This window comes from Ictalurus furcatus, chromosome 7 (assembly GCF_023375685.1).
Source record: "Ictalurus furcatus strain D&B chromosome 7, Billie_1.0, whole genome shotgun sequence".
Taxonomy (NCBI): domain Eukaryota; kingdom Metazoa; phylum Chordata; class Actinopteri; order Siluriformes; family Ictaluridae; genus Ictalurus; species Ictalurus furcatus.
Window position 1 is genome coordinate 31,215,103 of NC_071261.1, and position 21,133 is coordinate 31,236,235.

At 39.7% G+C, this 21,133-nt stretch overlaps 2 protein-coding genes and 1 long non-coding RNA gene across 3 annotated transcripts; 2 read left to right on the forward strand and 1 right to left on the reverse strand.

The window, feature by feature from the left end:
* Nucleotides 1–1,458: 1,458 nt before the first annotated feature.
* On the forward strand, nucleotides 1,459–5,153 carry LOC128610782 (SUN domain-containing ossification factor-like). The gene is made up of 7 exons (XM_053630199.1): nucleotides 1,459–1,616; nucleotides 1,831–1,918; nucleotides 2,676–2,780; nucleotides 2,888–3,045; nucleotides 3,149–3,234; nucleotides 4,069–4,124; nucleotides 4,293–5,153. Exons 1-7 carry the CDS (start codon nucleotides 1,537–1,539, stop codon nucleotides 4,761–4,763), a joined length of 1,044 nt encoding a protein of 347 aa, XP_053486174.1. The 5' UTR covers nucleotides 1,459–1,536; the 3' UTR covers nucleotides 4,764–5,153.
* A 3,547-nt stretch (nucleotides 5,154–8,700) lies between these two features.
* LOC128610459 (uncharacterized) lies at nucleotides 8,701–21,028 on the reverse strand. Its single transcript, XM_053629795.1, has 3 exons — nucleotides 20,903–21,028; nucleotides 15,276–15,350; nucleotides 8,701–10,412 (listed from the first exon to the last, which is right to left on the reverse strand). The coding sequence occupies exons 2-3, from the start codon at nucleotides 15,284–15,286 to the stop codon at nucleotides 8,771–8,773; spliced, it is 1,653 nt and encodes a 550-aa protein (XP_053485770.1). The 5' UTR covers nucleotides 15,287–15,350; nucleotides 20,903–21,028; the 3' UTR covers nucleotides 8,701–8,770.
* On the forward strand, nucleotides 10,971–14,787 carry LOC128610460 (uncharacterized). Its single transcript, XR_008386356.1, has 3 exons — nucleotides 10,971–11,183; nucleotides 11,590–11,667; nucleotides 12,081–14,787. It is a non-coding gene; the product is annotated as an uncharacterized LOC128610460 (long non-coding RNA).
* Nucleotides 21,029–21,133: the final 105 nt, after the last annotated feature.

The window sequence follows — 21,133 nt, forward strand, 5'->3', positions numbered from 1 at the left end:
AGCCTATAATATTATAAGCACAAGTACAATGAAATTAAGATTTCTCTATTTGTTTTGGAAGGGGGGGGGGGGGGCGGTTGGCGCTAGGTAACAAACAAAATAATATCTACTGTCAAACATTTTTTCATGTAAGGTGAGAATAAGTTTACCCAAAATGTAAAGTAAGAGCTGTACATGTTAGTACTTTGAAGACCAAGCTCCATTAGTGGAATCAAGTGTGGCTCCAGCTTGGTTGGGGAAAAAAAACCCTGTAAGCACACCAGCCCTTTGCAGATAATATTTAACACTATAAATGTACAGGTTGGACAATGAACAAACACTTTTAGAAGGAATTTGGTAGTTAGTCGGCTTAGTTATTCCATTGTGTTCAACAGGCAATTATTCTTCCCTGCATTTAAATGCGACTGAGACATCAGGAACTCCAGTTCAGACAGCCTCCCCAACCTCATCCAAGATTACGTGAGTACCTGAGAAGATTTGTTTAAAACATTTTACAATTCCCAGACAATTCCAGTTAGCAGTAAAAATACTGGACACAAATTAACCAGATTTTATAGTCAGTAGTACTACCCAAAGTTGCAGTGCTTATTGGATTGGTTGGTAATGAGAACAAAAGTCCTTGTGTTGTATCGCTTAAAGAGTACCTCCTGCAGAGCTGCATTACCCTTCAGAAGAAGACAAAAAAGAAATCTCAAGAATCACATTCTCAACCGAACACTTTCCACAAAACGGAAACCTCAGTCCCAGTCATGATCTCATCATCACTGATGCAAGTGCTCCACACCCAGACTGTGGAGACAACCTTTCCAGTGGAAGCTTCTGCTGTGGTTGTTCCATCTCTTACTGAGAGTGAACATGTGCTTGAATCTGGATCTGTGGATCTTGCACCAAGTCTTACTTCAGCTCTGGTGACACTTACATGCTCTGACACTCTTGATCTGACATCCACTCCAGTTTTAACCACTAAAAGTGATGAGATGGATCAAGTCCAGTTGTCTGTATCTGCAGTAGAGAAATCTACCACTGAAAAGAACACCTTGACTCCTAGTTTGATGACCAGCACCATGGATCAGGCGACATTTACCCCTCTATCAACTTCCACAGATCAGTCCTTTGTCCAACCAACCGTAAGCAAAAGTGTAACTCCTGCTGTATCAATAACAGCTGCCCCTCTAACAGAACCCTTAGAGGTGGTATCAATTCAATTCAATTCAATTTTATTTGTATAGCGCTTTTTACAATAGACATTGTCTCAAAGCAGCTTTACAGAAATATCAATATGGTATACAGATATTAAAGGTGCGAATTTATCCCAACTGAGCAAGCCACTGAGTGGCGACGGTATCAGTTGTAGCAGAACCTAAAAGTGAAGATCTGCTCGATGAAGCTTCCCTTGGAGGCCACAATGTCAACACTCAATCCGAAACCTCTACTAATGGCCAATCGGTGCAACCATCGTCCTTTGACTACTATGCCGAAATCCCCAGCTCCACCGATGCACCGATCCCTGGCTCCAGCCAGAAGGAGTCAGTCTTCATGAGGCTAAACAACCGGATCAAAGCCCTGGAGGTGAACATGTCACTCAGTGGCCGTTACCTGGAACAGCTCAGTCAGAGGTGATTACTGCTCTTACTGACCATTCTTACCGTGATTTCAATAACAAACCTTATTAACGTCATTTATTATTAGATATTTTCTACCAAAGCCCAAGCTCTCGCCATGACATACTCATGAGCTGAGCAAGGAAATTCGATATATGGATGACTCCTTCAGTTTTGCTTTGAATCCTACTTGCTTGTTTGTTCTGGCTCATACTTTTTTTTTTCATAGATATCGAAAGCAGATGGAGGAGATGCAGAAGGCTTTCAATAAAACCATCATTAAACTCCAGAACACGTCAAGGATGGCTGAAGAACAGGTCAGCAAAATTAATAACTTCATCTCGCTGATCTTTTCCTCTGTAAAGTATTGAGTGGTGGTGGGTTATGGAATGGGATGTACGGAATAAAACACTAGGGTGTGTGTTTTTGTTATAGGAAAATGATTAATGATGGGGTGGTATGATGTGGCCCAACAAAAAGCTGGAGTTTACCATGGAGTTCCCATCCAAAGTTGATTATTTTCCAATGACCGCACAATATTCCTTATTATTTATACCACAGCAGTCAGTTGTTTCAACACCAAAATGTCGCTGGACTGAAACCAAGCCCTGATGTATTTTAAGATCACTGTTGAGACTGATATGGAATGAATATTGCACTCTGAATCCGTGGTCCTAGGAAGGAACAACAATTCATCAATTGCAACAATGACTAATTACTGCCTTCGAGAACCTGCATAATTACTTTGCAGCCAAAAACCAATAAAACCTTTCATCTTGTACATAATTAGTTGTGTTATTTGTGCTGTATAATACTGAAAGGTAGTAAAAGGCCAGCCACTATTTCCCTGCTATTTATTAGAAAACTGAGCCATCTTATTTACGTAATGGTTTGGCTCTTAAGCCATGAAAAACATGGACCGGTCCTTAAAAAGGTTCAAGGTTGCATCCTGAATCTGCAACCTAGTTTTCATCAGACAATTTCTGGTCCTGAGTTGTGTTAAAGTTTCAGTAGACTTTACTGGGATGCCAGAACAGCATGTTATTAATCTGATCTTTTCTTTTCTGCCTGTAGGATCAGAAACAGACCGAGTCTATACAGGTGCTGCAGAGGCAGCTGGAGAACGTGACTCAGCTCGTCCTTAACCTGTCACTGCAAGTGAGCCAGCTACAGAGAGAGGTATCGACCCACTGCCCTGACCAAAACCACTGTATATGTGCATGTGTTTGAACAGTATAGGCTACATGTTATGTTGATCAGTAAACTAATGCTGCTGTGTTGTGCAGGTCTCTGACAGGCACAGCTACCTGCTGCTGTGTGTGGTCCTCGGCTTGCTCATCTGCATCGTCATCTGTGTTAATTACTGTCGCATGTCGGCTGAGAATCTCTCGACAGAACCTGACACATACGTACCAAACTCCTACAGCTACTGCTGCCCTGACAGGTGAGCCTCGGTACTCACACAGATTTACTCATTTCATTTTAGATGCGTTTTATTTGTGCTGGCTTTGATTTAGTCTAATCCAGACAATCCTGATGATTTTCAGAGATTCCCCTGATGAGGACGTGAACCCAAAGCGGAGAGCATCTTATCCATTTGCACAGTCATCCCTGCAAATCGCAACCACTGAAGGTAGAACTGCGATACACTTTCAAGCAAGATTTTACATTACATTTACATTTATTCATTTAGCAGACGCTTTTATCCACAGCGACTTACAAATGAGAAAATACAAGCAAAGTGATAGCAAAGATTGCATTATCAATGCCGGGAGGGTTTTGCTGTGATTCTACAGTAAACAGGGGGTGCCCATGAGCAACAGATTTCATGTCCTGGTTTTTTTTATTGTAGTTGATCGGTGGACAAGTAAAGCCGCTTTTCCACCGAAATTACCTGGAACAATCAATACCAGGAGCTTTTTTTTTTCAAGGGACCATTTGGTTCCTCCAGACCTTTGTTGTCTGAATTTCCATGATGGTCTAAAGTACCGTGAAGATTATGCTACAGTCAAACTGATTACTGGCACAATGTAAAAAAAAAAAAAACACGTAGCAGTTTGCAGCAACCGAAGTGGTGGTTTGGGGAAGTGGTAGCTCAGTGGTTAGTACGTTGGACTTCTGATCAAAAGGTCATGAGAGTGAATCCCAGCACTGCCAAGCTGCCACTGCTGGGCCCTTGAGCAAGGCCCTTAACGCTCAACTGCTCAGTTGTATAAAGAAAATGAGATCATTGTAAGTCGCTCTGGAGAAGGGTGTTTGCCAAATGCCAGAAATGGTTTAGTGGTTATGATGCTTGGTTTGTGAAAAATCTAATTTTGCCCCCTGACACTCATGGGCACATGGACCACGTTGTCATTTATTTCCTGGACCTGATCATGCAGCCTCAGGGGACTTGATTATTTATTTATTGAAATTGGTCGTTCCTTCATTACACGTTCTTGTCGGTAACCTTTCACGTTTTTTACAGGTCCAAGTGAAGCATATAATGTAGAAACTCGGAGGAATTCAACCGGGAGTAAAAGGGTATTCAGGCTTTTTTAATTTATTTTTAATCATTAATTAGTACTCAAATAGAACAAACCTCATAAATACATCAGGGTAATTATTTATGTCCTGTTGAAAGTTCTGTGAACCATTTTGATTGGATACAACAATTTTTCAAATGAACGACTGCTCTGTCTCTCCTTCCAGAAAAAGCGCTGTAAAATGAAATCTGGCAGAAAGCCAGAGACGATAACTCCCACGCTACTCTCCACCCTTTCAGTCCCCAATGGAGGATTGCGGTGTAATGACCACCGTCCTCACAATCTGGACTTAAAGCTGCCACCTCGTAGCCTCGTCCCTCCTCCCTTCTCCTTCAGAGACTCCTCGTCAGAGGGAAGCTCCGAAGACTCCTCCCAGTCAGACGAGCCTTCATTCTGCGGTATCGCCTCCTGCAGCCGCCTCTGTGATCCTCTGCCTGCTGCAAAGAGCTGCTCCAAAAAGAGGAACCGCTTGAAAAAGAGGAGCACCGTACTCAAGCAGCTTCTTCAGCCTGTGCAGTGTAACGGCCCGCCGGTCGCGGCTAAGTTCACCCTGCGTGGCTTGATCACAGGCTCCACAGAGCTGAACACGAACAGGCCAGGAGTCCCATTGCTTCCTAAAAAGAACAGTTATAACTGACAATGCTAACGATGCTGATCTCTATAGCCACTGCTGATTGGTAGCTACTAGGTAAGCTACACTGTTAGCTTTAACTCCTGTGGTAATGTGGTTATTCTGTGGATGTAGGAAATATGCCCACAAGGTTTTGGACATTGGGACAATCATCGATCATCATCTGCCTAGCAGACTGGAATCAGTCAAAGTCAAAATCACGATTAAAACATGATTTAAAATGTCCGAATACGCTGCTGTTTTTAGAAGGGAGAATCATTTGCACAGTTTTTAAATTGGTAAGGCTTGCTTATGCTTTACATTGTTTTTTAGACTTTTTGTGTGACTCGGTCAAATGCAGATTATTTGTTAATTGCAAAATGTTGCTATTTTTATAAAAATGAATCAGAAACTGTGTTTTTCACTCTGAGTCATTGCTTATTATTCTATTTCTTATTGTTAGACTGGGCTATATTAAACTGGAACACAGGAAAGAACAGACTTCCCATTGCTGCGCACACCTATCATTGCTCTTAAATCAGTTTTTAACACCAACTACACTGTAGTATTTAAAGGAGATCTATTATGACCCTTTTTACAAGATGTAATATAAGTCTCAGGTTTCCCCAGAATGTGTCTGTGAAGTTTCAGCTCAAAATACAAAAATACCCCACGGGTCATTTATTATACCATGCTGAAAATGCCCCTTTTTGGGTGGAAGCAAAAAAACACTGTTTTCATGTGTGTCTCTTTAAATGCAAATGAGCTGCTGCTCCCCGTCCCCTTTCCAGAAAAGGGATGTGCCATTACAGCTTGTACTTCGGATACTACGGCAACAACAAATCAGGGGAACCCATATGACTGACGCTGTAAATACCAGTGTTCAGCCCTATATGAATGAACCAGAGTCGGATTCTGATGAAGGAGAGACTCCGGCAGAAGAAATAACTGTACACTTACAATGCTTATGAAGCTGAGACATTCTTCTCATCACTGTAGCTGTTCCAGAGCAGAGAACATGGCAGACTGTGTGTAGCCCACTCAGGGGAGGAGCTATGCTAATGAAGCAGAGTCCATCACCTGTCGTGGGCGGGGCCTGTTCCAATGTCTTGTCACATTCGAGAGAAAATGAAAACGGCTCATTTTGAGACAATGTTTATGATTTATTGGGAATATATATATATATATATATATATATATATATATATATATATATATATATATATATATATATATATAAGGAGCGGGTGGATTTTTACCATTGTAGGGTGGGTGTGTACAGTACACACACTGCCGACACACATTTATGTTCAAAAGCCATGTAGAAATTTACATAATAGGTCCCCTTTAAATTATATCAAACTTTAATAGGATACTCAAACTATCTGCCATGAATTTTCATGAATGTCATTACATACCACTGAACAGAACATTCATAAATGACTTATGTACAATAAATGGAAGACTAGAAATGATGCAGCAGGTAAAGTAGGTAACGCACATCCAGTCACGGTGTAGTAAATATAAGGTACAGTGGTGCGTGAAAGTTTGTGAACTCTTTAGAATTTTCTATAATATCTGCATAAATATGACCTACAACTAAATCAGATTTTCACACAACTCTTAAATGTAGAGAACAAGAACTGAATTAAACAAATGAGACAAACATATTATATTTGGTCATTAATTTATTGAGGAAAATGGTACAATATTACAGATCTGTGAGTGATAAAAGTAGGAGAACCTTTGCTTTCAGTATCTGGTGTGACCCCCTTGTGCAGTAATAACTGTAACTAAACGTTTACGGTAAGTGTTGATCAGTCCTGCACATCAGCTTGGAGGAGTTTTATCCCGTTCCTCAGTACAGAACAGCTTCAACTCTGGGATGTTGGTGGGTTTCCTCACATGAACTGCTTGCTTCAGGTTCTTCCACAACATTTCTATTGGATTAAGGTCAGGACTTTGATTTGATCATTCCAAAACATTAACTTTATTCTTCTTTAACCGTTCTTTAGTAGAACTACTCGTGTGCTTAGTGCAGTTGTCTTGTTGCATGATCCACTTTCTCTTGAGATTTAAATCACGAACAGATGTCCTGACATTTTCCTTTAGAATTCGCTGGTGTAATTCAGAATTCATTGTTCCATCATGTTTAAGTAAAAAAAAAAAAAATCATGTATTCTGTGTTAATAGGCTTTTAGTTTGTTGAAAAGATTTTGAAACATTGTTGTTGTTTTTTTAAAAAAAATCTGAAATGTATACTATTTTCTCAGATTTAGCCTATGGGGAAAATACAGGTGCAACTTTAAAAAAATTTGAATATCATAGAAAAGTTTTTTTTTTTTTTTCGGTAATATATTTTTTTTATATGGAACTTTCATATATTCTAGATTCATTACACAGAAAGTGAAATATTTTTAGGCTTTTTTTTTATTTTAATCTAGATGATTATGGCTTACAGCTCATGGAAATCAAAAACCCAGCATCTCAAAATATTAGGATAAAGAATTTATAATACAGAAATGTGGACCTGAGAAGATCTCTAATCAGCTAATTAACTCAAAACACCTGGAAAGGTTTCCTGAGCCTTTAATCTCAGTCTGGTTCAGTACACAAGCACAATTACGGGGAAGATGAAAGTATATTTTGCATTTCATTCGGAAATCAAGGTCCCAGAGTCTGGACGAAGAGTGGAGAGGCACTGAATCCAACTTGCTTGAAGTCCAGAGTGAAGTTTCCACAGTCAGTGATGATTTCAAATTTTAGAGTTCAAGAGGCCCTTTATGAAAAGGAAAAGCTGAGGTGGGAGATTGAGGGAAAATTCTCCTTCATTAAGAACAATCGGGAATGGCTCAACTTGATGTACTCCATCATGGGGTATACCAAAGGGGAGCATTCCAACCAGGCTGGAACCTCCCTCCCCCACTGTGGTCTTGTCCAGCCTGCCATGTTGAAGGAGAATGTCTTTTGCTCCATGCTTTAATTTGAAGATTGTTGAATAAGAAATGCTCAGGTTCATTTTCTTCATCTTTCCTGTAGGGAATCCCTGCTTTCTTGATGGAATTAAGAGCATTTGTTGGAGGCATTCCATCTGAGTGAGTGTTAAAAATGACAATGTTGTCGTCTATGTCTTTACCAAATAAGGACAAAAGTGCATCAAAGATGTACTGCAGTCTGTCAGAGAGTCGATTCTCAGATGCCTTCACTACCAGACACACTGCATCGATTTCTTTCACTCCAGAATCATTGTGAAACAGTTTGTACAGATTCTCAGCGATCTGTTTATCCACATCTGTTCCCCTGGTGTCTCCATAACCTGGACTGTCAATGATAGTAAAACAGATTTGGTTGCCTTGAGCAAAGACCTCATACCCAGTGATTTCAGTTATTTGTGTTTTTGACTGATCTGACATGTGATTGTCTCCTCCCTCTTCTGTATTCTCAAACCACACTTCATCTGTACAGTTACTCATTAATTTTTAAAACTTGTGAAACAGAATGCAAATATGCTACTGGGAATATATTACTTATTTTGTGTAGAAATGCTGGAATTTTTAGCATCTAGCAGTCAGGAGTTGATACTTTGGAAAGAAATAATCATAAATAATTTATAGCTGTAACCATAATGGTGGTTCTTCTTCTTCTTCTTCTTCTTGGTATTGGTATTGGAATTTTCAGTAGTATTAATTATCTGGATTATGAATTACTGAAGATTCAGTGTTATTTGATACATGTAGGTTTGTGTCAGAAAGAGGCGACTCAGGCACACCGTCATTACCAGATATTTAATGAGAAAGTCAGATAAACAGATAGTAACACAGAGAACACTAACAAGAGTGGAATTAACAATATAAGCTAATTAACTAAATCAAGTATAGCTCATTTAAATGATTACCAAAACAAAGTAAAAGATTAAATTTTGAACAACATCATTAATGAATAAACACAATGCAGTTTATTAACTGAACAAAACCTGCAACCTTGATTCAGATATGATCAGAATTCCTTCTTCATCACATGTTACATGGCCATATTTAAGCTAATGAATTAATTTTTTTACTAGTACCAACATGTTTAATTTGACTGAGCCCTGCTCTTGCATACGCCAGTACAGCATTAACTCTTTCCTGTGATTCAGGCTGAATGTTCCTCAGCTCTCTTAGTTTCTGAGCATAGTTGAGTTTTCCAGTTTCTTCAGCTCGAGGGATCAAGAAGTCGAGACACTGAACAATTAAAGCAGAATCTGACTTTAAAGCAATCTCAGACAGTTTTATGATGATGATGCAGGCTTCTTCCACCAGCTCAGCTTTTTCCTTTTCAGTCTTGGTCAGTTCTTCTTTCAGTCTCCTCTCCATGCTTGTCTTCTCCTCTTCCTGTTTCTTGCTGCTTTCATATTCTTTTTTCAAATCATAATATGTCACCAAAACCTCTTTACTGCGTGTAACATATTTCTTGTCCTCTCTGACATGTTTAGTGTAGTGACATTTACCTGTACATGAAGTGCAGTGCTCATTTCTCATGACTTCACACAACTTGGTATTCCAGGCACACCAGCAGCCATACTCATGACAGTTCTCCTTACAGACATTGCAACTGGTCACCTTTCTGGCCCACCGTGAAGCATTTTCAATGGGAACTTTTTCTTTGTAACACTTGGTGACTGTAAAAGTAAAGTTTTCATTTTTCTTTATCTTTCCTCGGTTTTCCTCCAGGGCTTTCTGAGTCTGAGACAGTTCTTCACGTTTGCACTCTACAAGGTCAATGCGCTTTTGTAGATTAGACATACAGGCTTCAAGTCGTTTGGACTCTTTCAGAACATTTTCAGTCTGCTCTAAGCTTTTTCTGTTCTCTTCTTTGAGTGAGGAAAAGAAATCATTTAAACTATTTTCCGTTAGTTCCCAAGCCTTTTGGAGAGCTTTGATATATTTTGAGTTCCTCTTCTCAGCTTGGCAATTGTTGAATAAGAAATGCTCAGGTTCATTTTCTTCATCTTTCCTGTAGGGAATCCCTGCTTTCTTGATGGAATTAAGAGCATTTGTTGGAGGCATTCCAGCTGAGTGAGTGATAAAAATGACAATGTTGTCCTCTATGTCTTTACCAAATAAGGACAAAAGTGCATCAAAGATGTACTGCTGTCTGTCAGAGAGTCGATTCTCAGATGCCTTCACTACCAGACACACTGCATCGATTTCCTTCACTCCAGTATCATTGTGAAACAGTTTGTGCAGATTCTCAGCGATCTGTTTATCATATTCTCTTCCCCTGGTGTCTCCATAACCTGGAGTGTCAATGATGGTGAGACAGATTGGGTTGTCTTGAGCAAAGACCTCATACACAGTGATTTCAGTTGTTTGACTTTTTGACTGATCTGACATGTGATTATCTCCTCCCTCTTCTGTAATCTCAAACCACACTTTATCTATAAACTTCACCCTGAGTATATAATTTACCATGGCATTGATCAGAGTAGTTTTGCCTGTTCCAGTTTCTCCTACCATCAGTAGGATTTTGTTTTGCATTTTGATGTCTCGCTGTCCAAATGTCCATTTTCTCACTGAGCCTTTTTCATCAAGATTACTTCTGGTTGTGAGGAGACGATATCGTCGAGGTCGATTTTCACTGATTAATTTACTCTTCCTGATTACATCACATACAGTCAATGATGAGTCTTGTAATCTGTTGAATTTAAAGGACAGATGTAGGGTCAGTTTGATACTGTGTTTATGAAGTTCATCAATTGTTATCAAACGTGTATAATAGGATGCAAAATATATTACTGAGAGCGCAATTGTTACGCCACGGCGAACTCGCGACCACCGAGCAGACGAGAACTACACTTCCCAGCCACGCCCACGTACTGAGTGCCAACACCTGTGTTCCATCCAAGTTTATATAAGACCTTGTTAACGACAGCGCAGCACGAAGTAAACGCTCAGTTTCCCAAACGCTGTCGTTATACCAAGCCTTCGTATACGTTTCGGACTTTTCTGGATTATGGACATTTGCCTTGTCTTCGACGCACGATTTCCCGAATACCCCTTTTGATTATTTCGTCGTCACGCCTGATCCTCGTCTGTTGTTTCGGACTTTGCTCTCAGCTGTTTCCTCGTCTTCCTGTTGCTGCTCTGCCCGCGCTTGCCTCGTCGCCAGGTATCGTAACAGCAGTGATGGGATTTTGACCATCGGGAGCACTGGGAGAATTCCCACTGGCCTGGTAACTGATTTGGCCTGTTTCCCTGCTTTTGTTTTAATTTGTTTATTTATTTAATCATTATTATTTTATATCATTGTGTGTCCGATGTACTCAAGTCATCACTGCACAGTGAGAGGATGGAGAGAAAGTGGGCAGGTGGAGTAGAGATGGAAAGGGCACACAAAAGTAAACCCTCTAAGAAGAAGCAGCAAAATGCTGCAAAGTTACTGACCTGTTCAAGGCTTCAAGTGCAGGTCAGTCTCATCTGTAAATACTGTAGCGTCACTAACTATCATCACTATCATCAGTATCATCACTCAAAATATGCTAAAGGACAGCATTATCTACTGTATAGTTATAATACTAAGTAATTTAGCAGACAAATATCCAAATTTATGTACAGTACATTTAGAGAGCCCTCCATTTTAATTTAAGTGTTGAAATTACAAATACAGCTAGGGCAAACAACAACAACTAAAAACATTTTTCCAAGCTATGAGTCATAAAAGGCAACATCATGTTCAATATTAGGATTTTTCTAAATAGATATTGTCCTGATGCAGTTATTATTGTACTAACAGATATTTAGGCAATTTAGAAAAATGTCTGCCCACATGTGAAGTTGAAAAACCCCAAACTTTTTTCTCCTATTTTTCACAGTAAGGTGGAGAGAGTCACCCTGACACTAGCTCTGTGCAGTGCTCACACTTCAGGATCAACCTGAGATGACAGGGAGAGGTAAAATAAGATACATTAAATATGATTTAATCTATGTGTTTGAAATATAGTATTATAATATTTACATTTTTCTTGATTGTCCTGTTGTAGTTATTATTGTACTAACAGATAATATTGTGCTAACAGTAACTATTTTTAAGTCTAAAACACACATTGCCCTAATGTCATGCTTTAATTTTAACCAAAATAAATTTAGATTCTGTTCTCACAAATTTACAGTGAGGTTAAAAAAGTTGTCGTTTGAACTCGAATTCGGAGTTTGATGGAGTAGGAAGCGAAGTTGGAGGCTCCTGCTGATTTCGATTAAAATTGTAATTAATTTGTGCTTTTCGGTCATACAATAGATTTTGACTTATTCTACTGTTTCTTTGTTTGTACTTCTAACTTTGTGGCGCGTTAAAATGTCTGGAAAGAACATGAAAACCCGTGGTAGCATTCAGACACAACTGAGGCCTAGTGTGCGCGCCGCAAGCGAGTCCTCTTCTTCCCCGAATCCGCGTCGCCGAGCGGTGACCCTGACTTCACCGCACTCAGGCTCGAGCTGCCGGCTTCACTGAGGAAGGACATCGCCGATATTTTTAAAAAGGAGCTCCAGGAGACTTTCAGGGTTGCACTGTCTACTATCCAGCTTGACCTACAGGCCGTGAAAACACAGCTGTCTAGTGAGGCTACCATATCAACACTGAAAGGTACTGTTGGGGAAATGGAGCACGCTCTCTCCGGTTGCACCGATGACATAGCTCACATGAAGACTACTATCGAGTCTCTCATTGCGACTGTGACTCAATTAGAGAATAAATGTGAGGATTTGGAGTAGAGGTCACGGCGCAATAACGTTAGGATGGTCAGAGTTCCAGAGGGCGCTGACACTTGTACAACTGTTGCTGTAGCGGCCTTGTTAAAGGAGGCATTTGATCTGGAGAAGGAGCCGGTTTTGGACCGGTCCCACCGGACCCTTCAGCCGAAGCCCAAGCCTGGTGAACGACCACGAGTTATTGTGTGCAGATTCCACTATCACAGTGACTGTGTTGACATTTTACACCGTGCGAGAGAGATCCAGAGGATTAAAGCGAGGGATTTGACCATCTCCGTTTTCCCTGACTACACAGCCGAGACGGCCCGGGCCGCGTTTAACGAGGTTCGGCGTCAACTTCCTGGTATTGAGGGCGCTCGCTATGGAATACTTCACCCAGCTCGGCTTCGCATTACATATAACGGTGTTCAGAAGGACTTTATTTCAGCGGAGGAAGCAGGAGACTATGTTAAAGCAGGAGACTATGATATCGGGGTGAACCGCATCACCTACACAGCGGAGTCTTTTTCGCTCTTCTATTATTTTTATTTCTTGCACTCGGCCTTCCAGCTCTACAGAATTCGGATTCTTATTGAAGATATTGTCGTTGCATTACTCAGCCTAGATTTTGTGAACTTACTCCTCTTAAATCTACTTCGGTATTAATGTGGTTCTCTGTGTTGAGGCTCTGACTGGATTAGAGTTTCTGTTTATTTATTTGTCTTAGTGTTTTTTCCTCAGTTTTACATGCTACTGTTATATTATGTTACATGTCTTTAAAAGTTAAGGACATTGTTATTGGGCGCAGACTGTTTATCAGACTAGAAGTCAGTAGGGTTTTTTTCTCTTACTGGAATTTTTTTGTTTAGGTAATTATATTGGTTAGTTCAGCTTACTCGGAGTTGTTTTCACATTGTGGACAACTTTTGGTTATTGTGGGAAACACTGCTGTCTCATTTGTTTTATGGAGACTTTAGGTGTGTGTTTGGGAGATTGTTGGGGGGAGGGGGAGGAGGTCCCACTTTGGCTCTAATTGGCTATTTATATCCCTATGGTTTACTTTATTTAAATGGTTAGTAGTAATATGGATCCCAGCATAGCTGGGACAGGCACGCCTTTAAGATTTATTAGTTGGAATGTCAGAGGTATGGGTAATCCTGTCAAGAGATCTAAGGTTTTTACACATTTGAAACATTTAAACTCCGATATAGTATTTTTACAGGAGACTCACCTACGTATTAAAGATCATCAAAGGTTATGATCCTTCGGTCATCGGTCAAGGTCCTTCGGTGTTGTCTCTGGTTATAAATTAAATTTGGACAAAAGCGACTGTTTTCCTGTCAATACTTCAGCATTTTCTCTCCAACAGGCAGATCTACCTTTTCGATTTAGTCAGTCAGGGTATAAAATACCTAGGTATCAACGTGACATGCTCTTTATCTAATCTTTTATCAGCTAATTTCACTCCCCTTATTTATTCTGCCGCTAGGTAGTGAGTTGAGTAACAAAATTAAGAATGCGTGGGAAATGGAGTTAGGAGTACAGATAAGTGAAGAGTGTTGGGAAAGTGCTATAGGTAGGATACAGTCTACCACTTCTTGTACTCGCCTTGGACTTATCCAGTTCAAAGTTTTAAATAGAGTCCATCTGTCCAAGTCGAGACTTTCTGTAATATATCCGGACATAGAGGACAAGTGTGATAAATGCCATGGCTCTCCATGTCATCTTGGCCATATGTTTTTCTTCTTCCCTGATCTCCATGGTTTTTGGTCTGTTTTTTTTACCATCATGTCCACTATTCTCTGGGTAGATTTAAAACCTTGCCCACTGATTGCTGTATTTGGGATTCCTGATGACTCAGTTTCATTGAGCTCGATACAAAAGGATGTTATTGCTTTCACATCCCTTATAGCAAGACATTCCCTACTGTTGCATTGGAAGTCTGTTAAATACCCATCTATCTCCCAGTGGCTAAAGGATGTGATGTTTTTTTTTTAAACTCAAGAAAATAAGGTATACGATGAGGGGTTGTACTGACACGTTTTTTGTTTTTTTAATAAATGGCAACCCTTTATTACATATTTTATAAAGTTACAGACACTTCCCTCTGGAAAATTTTGTGCCTGTTGTTGGGTTTTACAATATCTATATAACCACTGATTGTTATTGGTTAGCCATGATGAACCGGGTGGGTTTGTTTTTGGTGTTTGTACTTTTTCATTTTGTTTTCCTCTGTTAATATAAAAAGAAAAAAACTGTGAATGATTTTTGCTGTGTCAGTCGGTTTGTTTTTCTTCTCAATAAAATATTTGGGGGGAAAATAAAATAAAATTGTTTTTTCAACAATGTGGAGACAGTTCTGTTCATAGCAGTAGACCTGGTAAAGAAGTGACCGGTACATGAGAAATGGAAAAAAAAATTGTCTTTTCTTTACATCTCTTCTGCATGTAATGTACTTTTCTGAGTGAGATGAAGAGAGTTACTGGCAGCTTTGCACTTCTGGTGTTTGCTTGTCATAATGTTCTGTGCAGACCCATGTAAGCTGATATAAATTAGGACTGCTTCGCTACCTCTAGGCTGCTTGTTTATGTATTTATGGGACCCATACTGTGTGTAAAAACTTGAATTTAGGAAAGAAAAAATAGCATTGTCAGTGGTTTCAAAATCGAGTGCGAGACTCCCGGCCTAAGATTACGTCCCAGTCTGGCCCTGATTTTCAGCATCTAACAGTACAGAAAGCTGGTTCTTCAGCAAGAAAGTCCAATTGTCTTTTTCTGAAATAACATTTTTAGTGTAAAAAAGTTTGTACACGTACCCTGTAGCCATAATCCTGGTTAGTTAGTGGTAGGTGACACAAATGTCTCAGACGTTTCCTGCACAGCTGAATGACCTGTTAATGAAATTTAGAAGTTTTATTAAAATAGAAATGTGGAGAATCTCTTAGTGGTTACCACTAAGAGGCTTAGTGGTTACCACATTCACCTCACACCTCCAGGGTCGGGGGTTCGATTCCCGCCAGGGCCATGTGTGTGCTGAGTTTGCATGTTCTCCCTGTGCTGCGGGGGTTTCCTCCGGGTACTCCGGTTTCCTCCCCCAGTCCAAGGACATGCATGGTAGGCTGATTGGCGTGTCTAAAGTGTCCATAGTGTATGAATGGGTGTGTGAGTGTGTATGTGATTGTGCCCTGCGATGGACTGGCACCCTGTCCCAGGTGTACCCTGCCTTGTGACCCATGCTCCCTGGGATAGTCTCCAGGTTTCCCTGTGACCCTGAAAAGGAGTAACCAGTAGAAGATGGATGGATGTGGAGAATCTGCACATTCATGAGTCTTGGAAATGACATTGACCTAATTGAGATTATACCTTCTGTTTTCACCTGAAGGCTACAATACCAGAATGCAATGTGCCTTTTTGTAATTCAGACATAGGGAACACCTACAGTGATCGACCAATCCAGACCTCTGAGTGAGACACGTGACTGATGTAAACGTGGAAACCCTACCAGAGCTGTGGCTTCCCATGATGCATACTTGGGGGGGGGAAAGTAGCATATGAACAAAACATTGAGCTCCTACATTTAACATTTTGATTTAAGATTTATATTTGTATTTAACATTCATATCGAACATTTAGATTCATATTTATCATTTACATGTAACATTTTCATGTATCAATTTAACATGAGTCACTATCTAAATGTATGACCTCAAATGTAAAATAAAAATTAAATAAAATTCTGAGAGAAAAGTACTCAACTTTTACATATAGTTCCTCATAGTCAAATGATAAAAGAATGTGTCCTATAGTTTATCATTATATTATTGGATAAAGCTGCAATGGTGAGAAACAGGATTAACTGATCAGAATCACAGATGTTTTCCTGTTTTTGTTTGAAAGCCAGAAAGCTACTCTCAGAGTATAGAGACATTGAGTTGATAGCCAATGAAGTACTGGAGGTTTACTGCAGGAGGAGAAAAAGTCGTTTTAAAGGACAAAATGCCATTTCCCCCTTATTACTACTATCTTACTTTAACCCTCTTACCCCTTAGTTCCCACAGTATTGTGCCCCACAACCCAAATATTCCCCATAGAAACAGCACGCCAACCCTGAGTTCCCAGGCCGAAATTGGCCCCAAAATCAACATTTTAATTTGAGCATTTTTAGGCCTTGAAACAACTTATAATAATGTATTTGTGTAATATTACTTTGAAAATGAAGCAGTTCAGTGTTTTTACTCCACTTAGAGCACAATTCTTAACTAGAGAAATGACGAAAAATGCTCGCTAAAATCCTTATACTCCTTTAGAAGTACCATACGAGCATCAGCGTGGTCAATGGCTTTGAATAAATTCAAGTAAATAATAAATAAATGCATTTTAGCGCCAAAAGTCAAGTTTCTGGTGATAATCAGAGCAGCAGGTAGTGTTTTCACGAATGCACAGAAATGGTCCCGTTATGACCCCAGACCCCTGCAGTGTCAGTCGCACTGGTCGATGCTGAAGATGAAGACGGATCAGGGTCTGAATCAGGAGAGTTTGCGTCTCTATCAGTTTCGGTTTCGGTTTCAACATCGCCTGAACTTTCACTGCTGTCATTATATAGAATTCTCGCTCTGGCCTGTGTAACTGTGTATGTTTTCTTTTTTTTTTTTTTTCACTGTTTTAGATGTACCTGTGTTCACTGTAGGTGTAACTTTAGCTGGAACACGATTAGCTTTTCGCTTTGGCATTTTTAGTTCACTTCTACTATTGCACCAACATTCACGCTTGGATCTTCATCGTAATGCCGGCGTAATAACGTAATCACGTTGTGACGTCATGACGTCATCGACCTTCCGGGTTAAAAAATAATAATTAAATAAGTAAGGAATCATAGCAGAGTAATGCCGGTACACCGGCCTTACGGGGAAAATGTTTACACTGTAAAGCCGCTATATCGGCCTTACGGGTATATTACTGCATGCCTTAGATCAGAGATGCCCAAACTAGGGCCTACGGGCCACAGTTGGCCCGTGGTGACTTGATTTGGCCCACCATGCCATATGTGAGAAGGGGGGGGATGTCATTGACGCTGATCTTCATTTTTAATTTAACTTTTTTTTTTATTTATTTTTGAGCTAAAAAAAATGTGAATTGAAATTAAATGTAGAGAATATAAGTGAATTTGACTTTTATTTAATGTACATGTGTACTTCAAGGTCTGTGTGCTTTGCGACAGTCAACAAACAGGTAATAATGGAGAGATCCAGGCAGTGGCACACAGACAAGAGGAAATTTAAAAAGCTTTGGCAAGATGATTTTTTATTTACTGAAATCAATTCAAAGGCAGTGTGTCTAGTTTGCAAGCAGTCAGTTGCTGTTTTGAAAGAGTACAATATCTGTCATCATTATGAAATAAAACATTCTTCAGCTTTCTCAAAGTACAGCGGCGAGGGACAAAAACAGAAGGCTAACGAGCTGCTTGCTAAACTTCGATCTGAGCAGAGCGCGCTGCTACGTCCTTCATCAGATCAAGAAAGTGCCACACAGGCCAGCTATCAGATTTCCGCTCTAATTGCTAAAAGTGACAGAGTCTTCGCTACTGGAAAGTTCGTCAAAGGGTGCCTTGCAGTGCCTGCAGAAGCAGTGTTCCCTTCTCAGATACGCATGTTCTCACAAATCAGCTTGTCAAGGAATACTGTTACCCGACACATAGAGGACATGGCCCAAGACATCGGCAAGCAAATCAAGGCAAAAGCAACTGCCTTTTCAATAGCTTGCGACGATATATCTGATTCCATACAGCTGTTGGTATTTCTGCGTGGAGTAAATGAAAATTTTGAAGTGACTCAGGAGCTGGCTGGCATTGAGACTCTTTCTGGTACTACTAAAGGAGAGGATCTTCTTTTGCTGTTGAGTGTTAAAAAAAGAATGAATTAAAGTGGGAGGATATGGCTGGCATTACAACTGATGGAGCCCCGGAGATGGTAGGGAGGAAATCTGGCCTTGCTACATTGGTGTCTCAGAAAGTGAGTGAATGTGGGGGGGAAATTAGTAAAGTACCACTGTATTTTACATCAAGAACAGCTATGTGCCAAATCCATCGGGCTTGTGGATGTGATGCGTGACGTCATCAAAATTGTGAATGATATACGCTCCAAGACACTCTCTCACCGGCAGTTTAAGGTACTGTTGGATGAGATGGATGAGCAATATGGTGATGTGTTGAACCACCAGGAGGATAGATGGCTGAGCCGAGGAAAAGTTCTCAGGAGATTTTTTGATCTGCGTGATGAGATCGAGCTTTTCATGAAAGCAAGATTGGTAGTATTGAAGTGCCCACTAATGAGAAATGGCTTTCTGACCTGGCTTTCCTGGTGGACGTCACAGAGCTGCTCAATGTTTTAAATGTTCAGCTCCAGGGAAAAGACCAGATTATCACCCAGGTTTTTGATCATGTCAGAGCCTTCAAACAAAAACTACTGCTGCTCAGAAGACATCTCTCAGCAGGTAACATTCACATTTATAATATTCACAATAGTTTTATGTGCAGTTATTATTGTTATTCTTAACTTATATTTAGTTAGCATTTATATTCAGTGGTGTCAGCTTTGGTATTTTTGTTAATCAAGGTGATAAAATTTGTCAAAGTTCTCTTAAATTATCATGGATTAATTTCCTTGTTTTGTCAGTTATTTATTCTATTTGCCTCACTCTGTTTTTATATGCCTGCTTTTCTCTTCTTTCACTCCCAGTCTCACACTGTTCCCCTCTCTCTCTCTCATCCCCACATCCAGGAAATTTAGTCCATTTCCCCTGTCTTAGAGAGGCAGGCATGATGAAAGAGAAGGTACCCGAGTATGATACTGTTCTCAGCAACCTTATCCAGGAGTTCGACAGTCGCTTTGAGGGCTTCAGACACAATGCTACTGACTTTGAGTTGTTTGCTCAGCCCTTCACCAACAGTGTGGACACAGTCAGTGATGATCTTCAGATGGAGCCAATTGAGCTTCTGTCATATATCAAGGAGGTAACTCTGGACTTCAGTTCCCATCAGCCACTGCACTGTACTACATGTCACATGACCACCTGCACCTGAATCATGTTTCTGTTAACGAGCACACTTCTATATAGCCATTGTTTGCACTGCTTCTCTGTCTTACGTTTGTCTTAGACTACCATGTTCCATGTTACCGTGTTTTGTTCTTGTTAGTTTGTTTAGTTTTTGCCACAGTATTATGCCAAGTTGTCTTAGTGTCTTTGTTTTGTTTGTTTGTTTAATAAACTGTTTGAAAATGTGCGATTGCTTCCACATCAACCTTGAAACATGACCGCTTCAGTTTGATTCAGAACTCAAACACAAGTTCAGGTCCCTTCCCTTGACAAACTTCTACAAATGTGTCCCAGCAAACAGGTACCCAAAGATGTTCAAACAGGCACAAGTGTTGCTGTCTCTGTTTGGCTTACCTACTTCTGTGAGCAGACTTCCAGTGTGATGAACTTGAACAAGTGTAAACTGAGAAGCAAACTAACTGACTCTCACCTACATAATATCCTGACTTTGTCAGTAAGTCAGCTGCATCCCAGTTTGGAAAAACTTTTGAAAAATAAGGACCAGCTTCATGTCTCTCATTAGAGGTCACTGATGTTGCCGGAATATGGCTGTGTTGCTTATAGCTTGAATAGTTGTATTAGGCATTGAACATGTTGTACTGTAAATGGGATTGTTTCTATGTTTTCATTATACTATAAGTTTCATTGAACTATAAACTCTGAAAATAAAACTGCATTAGTTAAGCAGATTACAGACTAATGTTAACTGTTTATTTAATTATTTGTAAATATTATGAAATCATAAATGAGGAGAACCATGGCAACTTTAATTTTTATATAATAGACTTTGGTATAATGCAACGTTAACTTTCGGCCCACGGCCCTCAATCAAGTTTGATTTTAGGCCCTTCATAGGAAAAAGTTAATAGGTATAGGCACCTCTGCCTTAGATGATTAAAATAACACACTTTTGCCATCACCTCCTACACTGCTGTCTGACATCAACCAAGGATGCAGTATAATAGTGAAAATAATATTGAAATGAATATAAAATCCACATCTCATGGTGACTTTATTTAGTATATTTCCTTATCAACCCCCTAAAAGTAATTACTGGCTGCACCACAGGGGCTCAAGTCAAACAACATAAAAGCAACAACAATAAAATAAAATAAATAATCACAATAATAATATTGTAATTGCAGACAAATTGATCACAACTCACTTAATACCAAATATTTTCTGTTTTTTATGCACCCTATCCACTTTAACTTAAGTATCTTTTAATAGTCAAATAAACCTTTTTACTTCAACACTACTATAACTTAATTATTTATAGGTTTTATTTAATAGTAGATCTGCATAACAGTAAATATTAGTGTAAATGTGAATGAGTTTCAGTTTAATGTACCTGTGTTGTAGAAATCAGTCAAATGGAGAAAGACGTGTGATACTATAATATCTGTGTTATGACAATGTTAACAAGAAGAGTTTATTTATCACCTGACGAGAGTCATAAGGGAGGGGTAAAAAACAGCCAATGAAAATGACTAAGTTGTATCTAGTCATAACATCACATGAAAGGTAATGTCTAGGACTTTAAATTCTCTGCATCCTTCATCACAGCACTCCAAATAGCTTG

Excerpts from the sequence above, each read along its gene's own strand:
- LOC128610782 (XM_053630199.1), top strand. The coding sequence starts at position 1,537 with ATGAGGCTAAACAACCGGATCAAAGCCCTGGAGGTGAACATGTCACTC. Across the intron at positions 3,046-3,148 it reads AGCTACTGCTGCCCTGACAG|AGATTCCCCTGATGAGGACG; the intron begins GTGAGCCTCGGT and ends GATGATTTTCAG. Across the intron at positions 3,235-4,068 it reads GCAAATCGCAACCACTGAAG|GTCCAAGTGAAGCATATAAT; the intron begins GTAGAACTGCGA and ends CGTTTTTTACAG.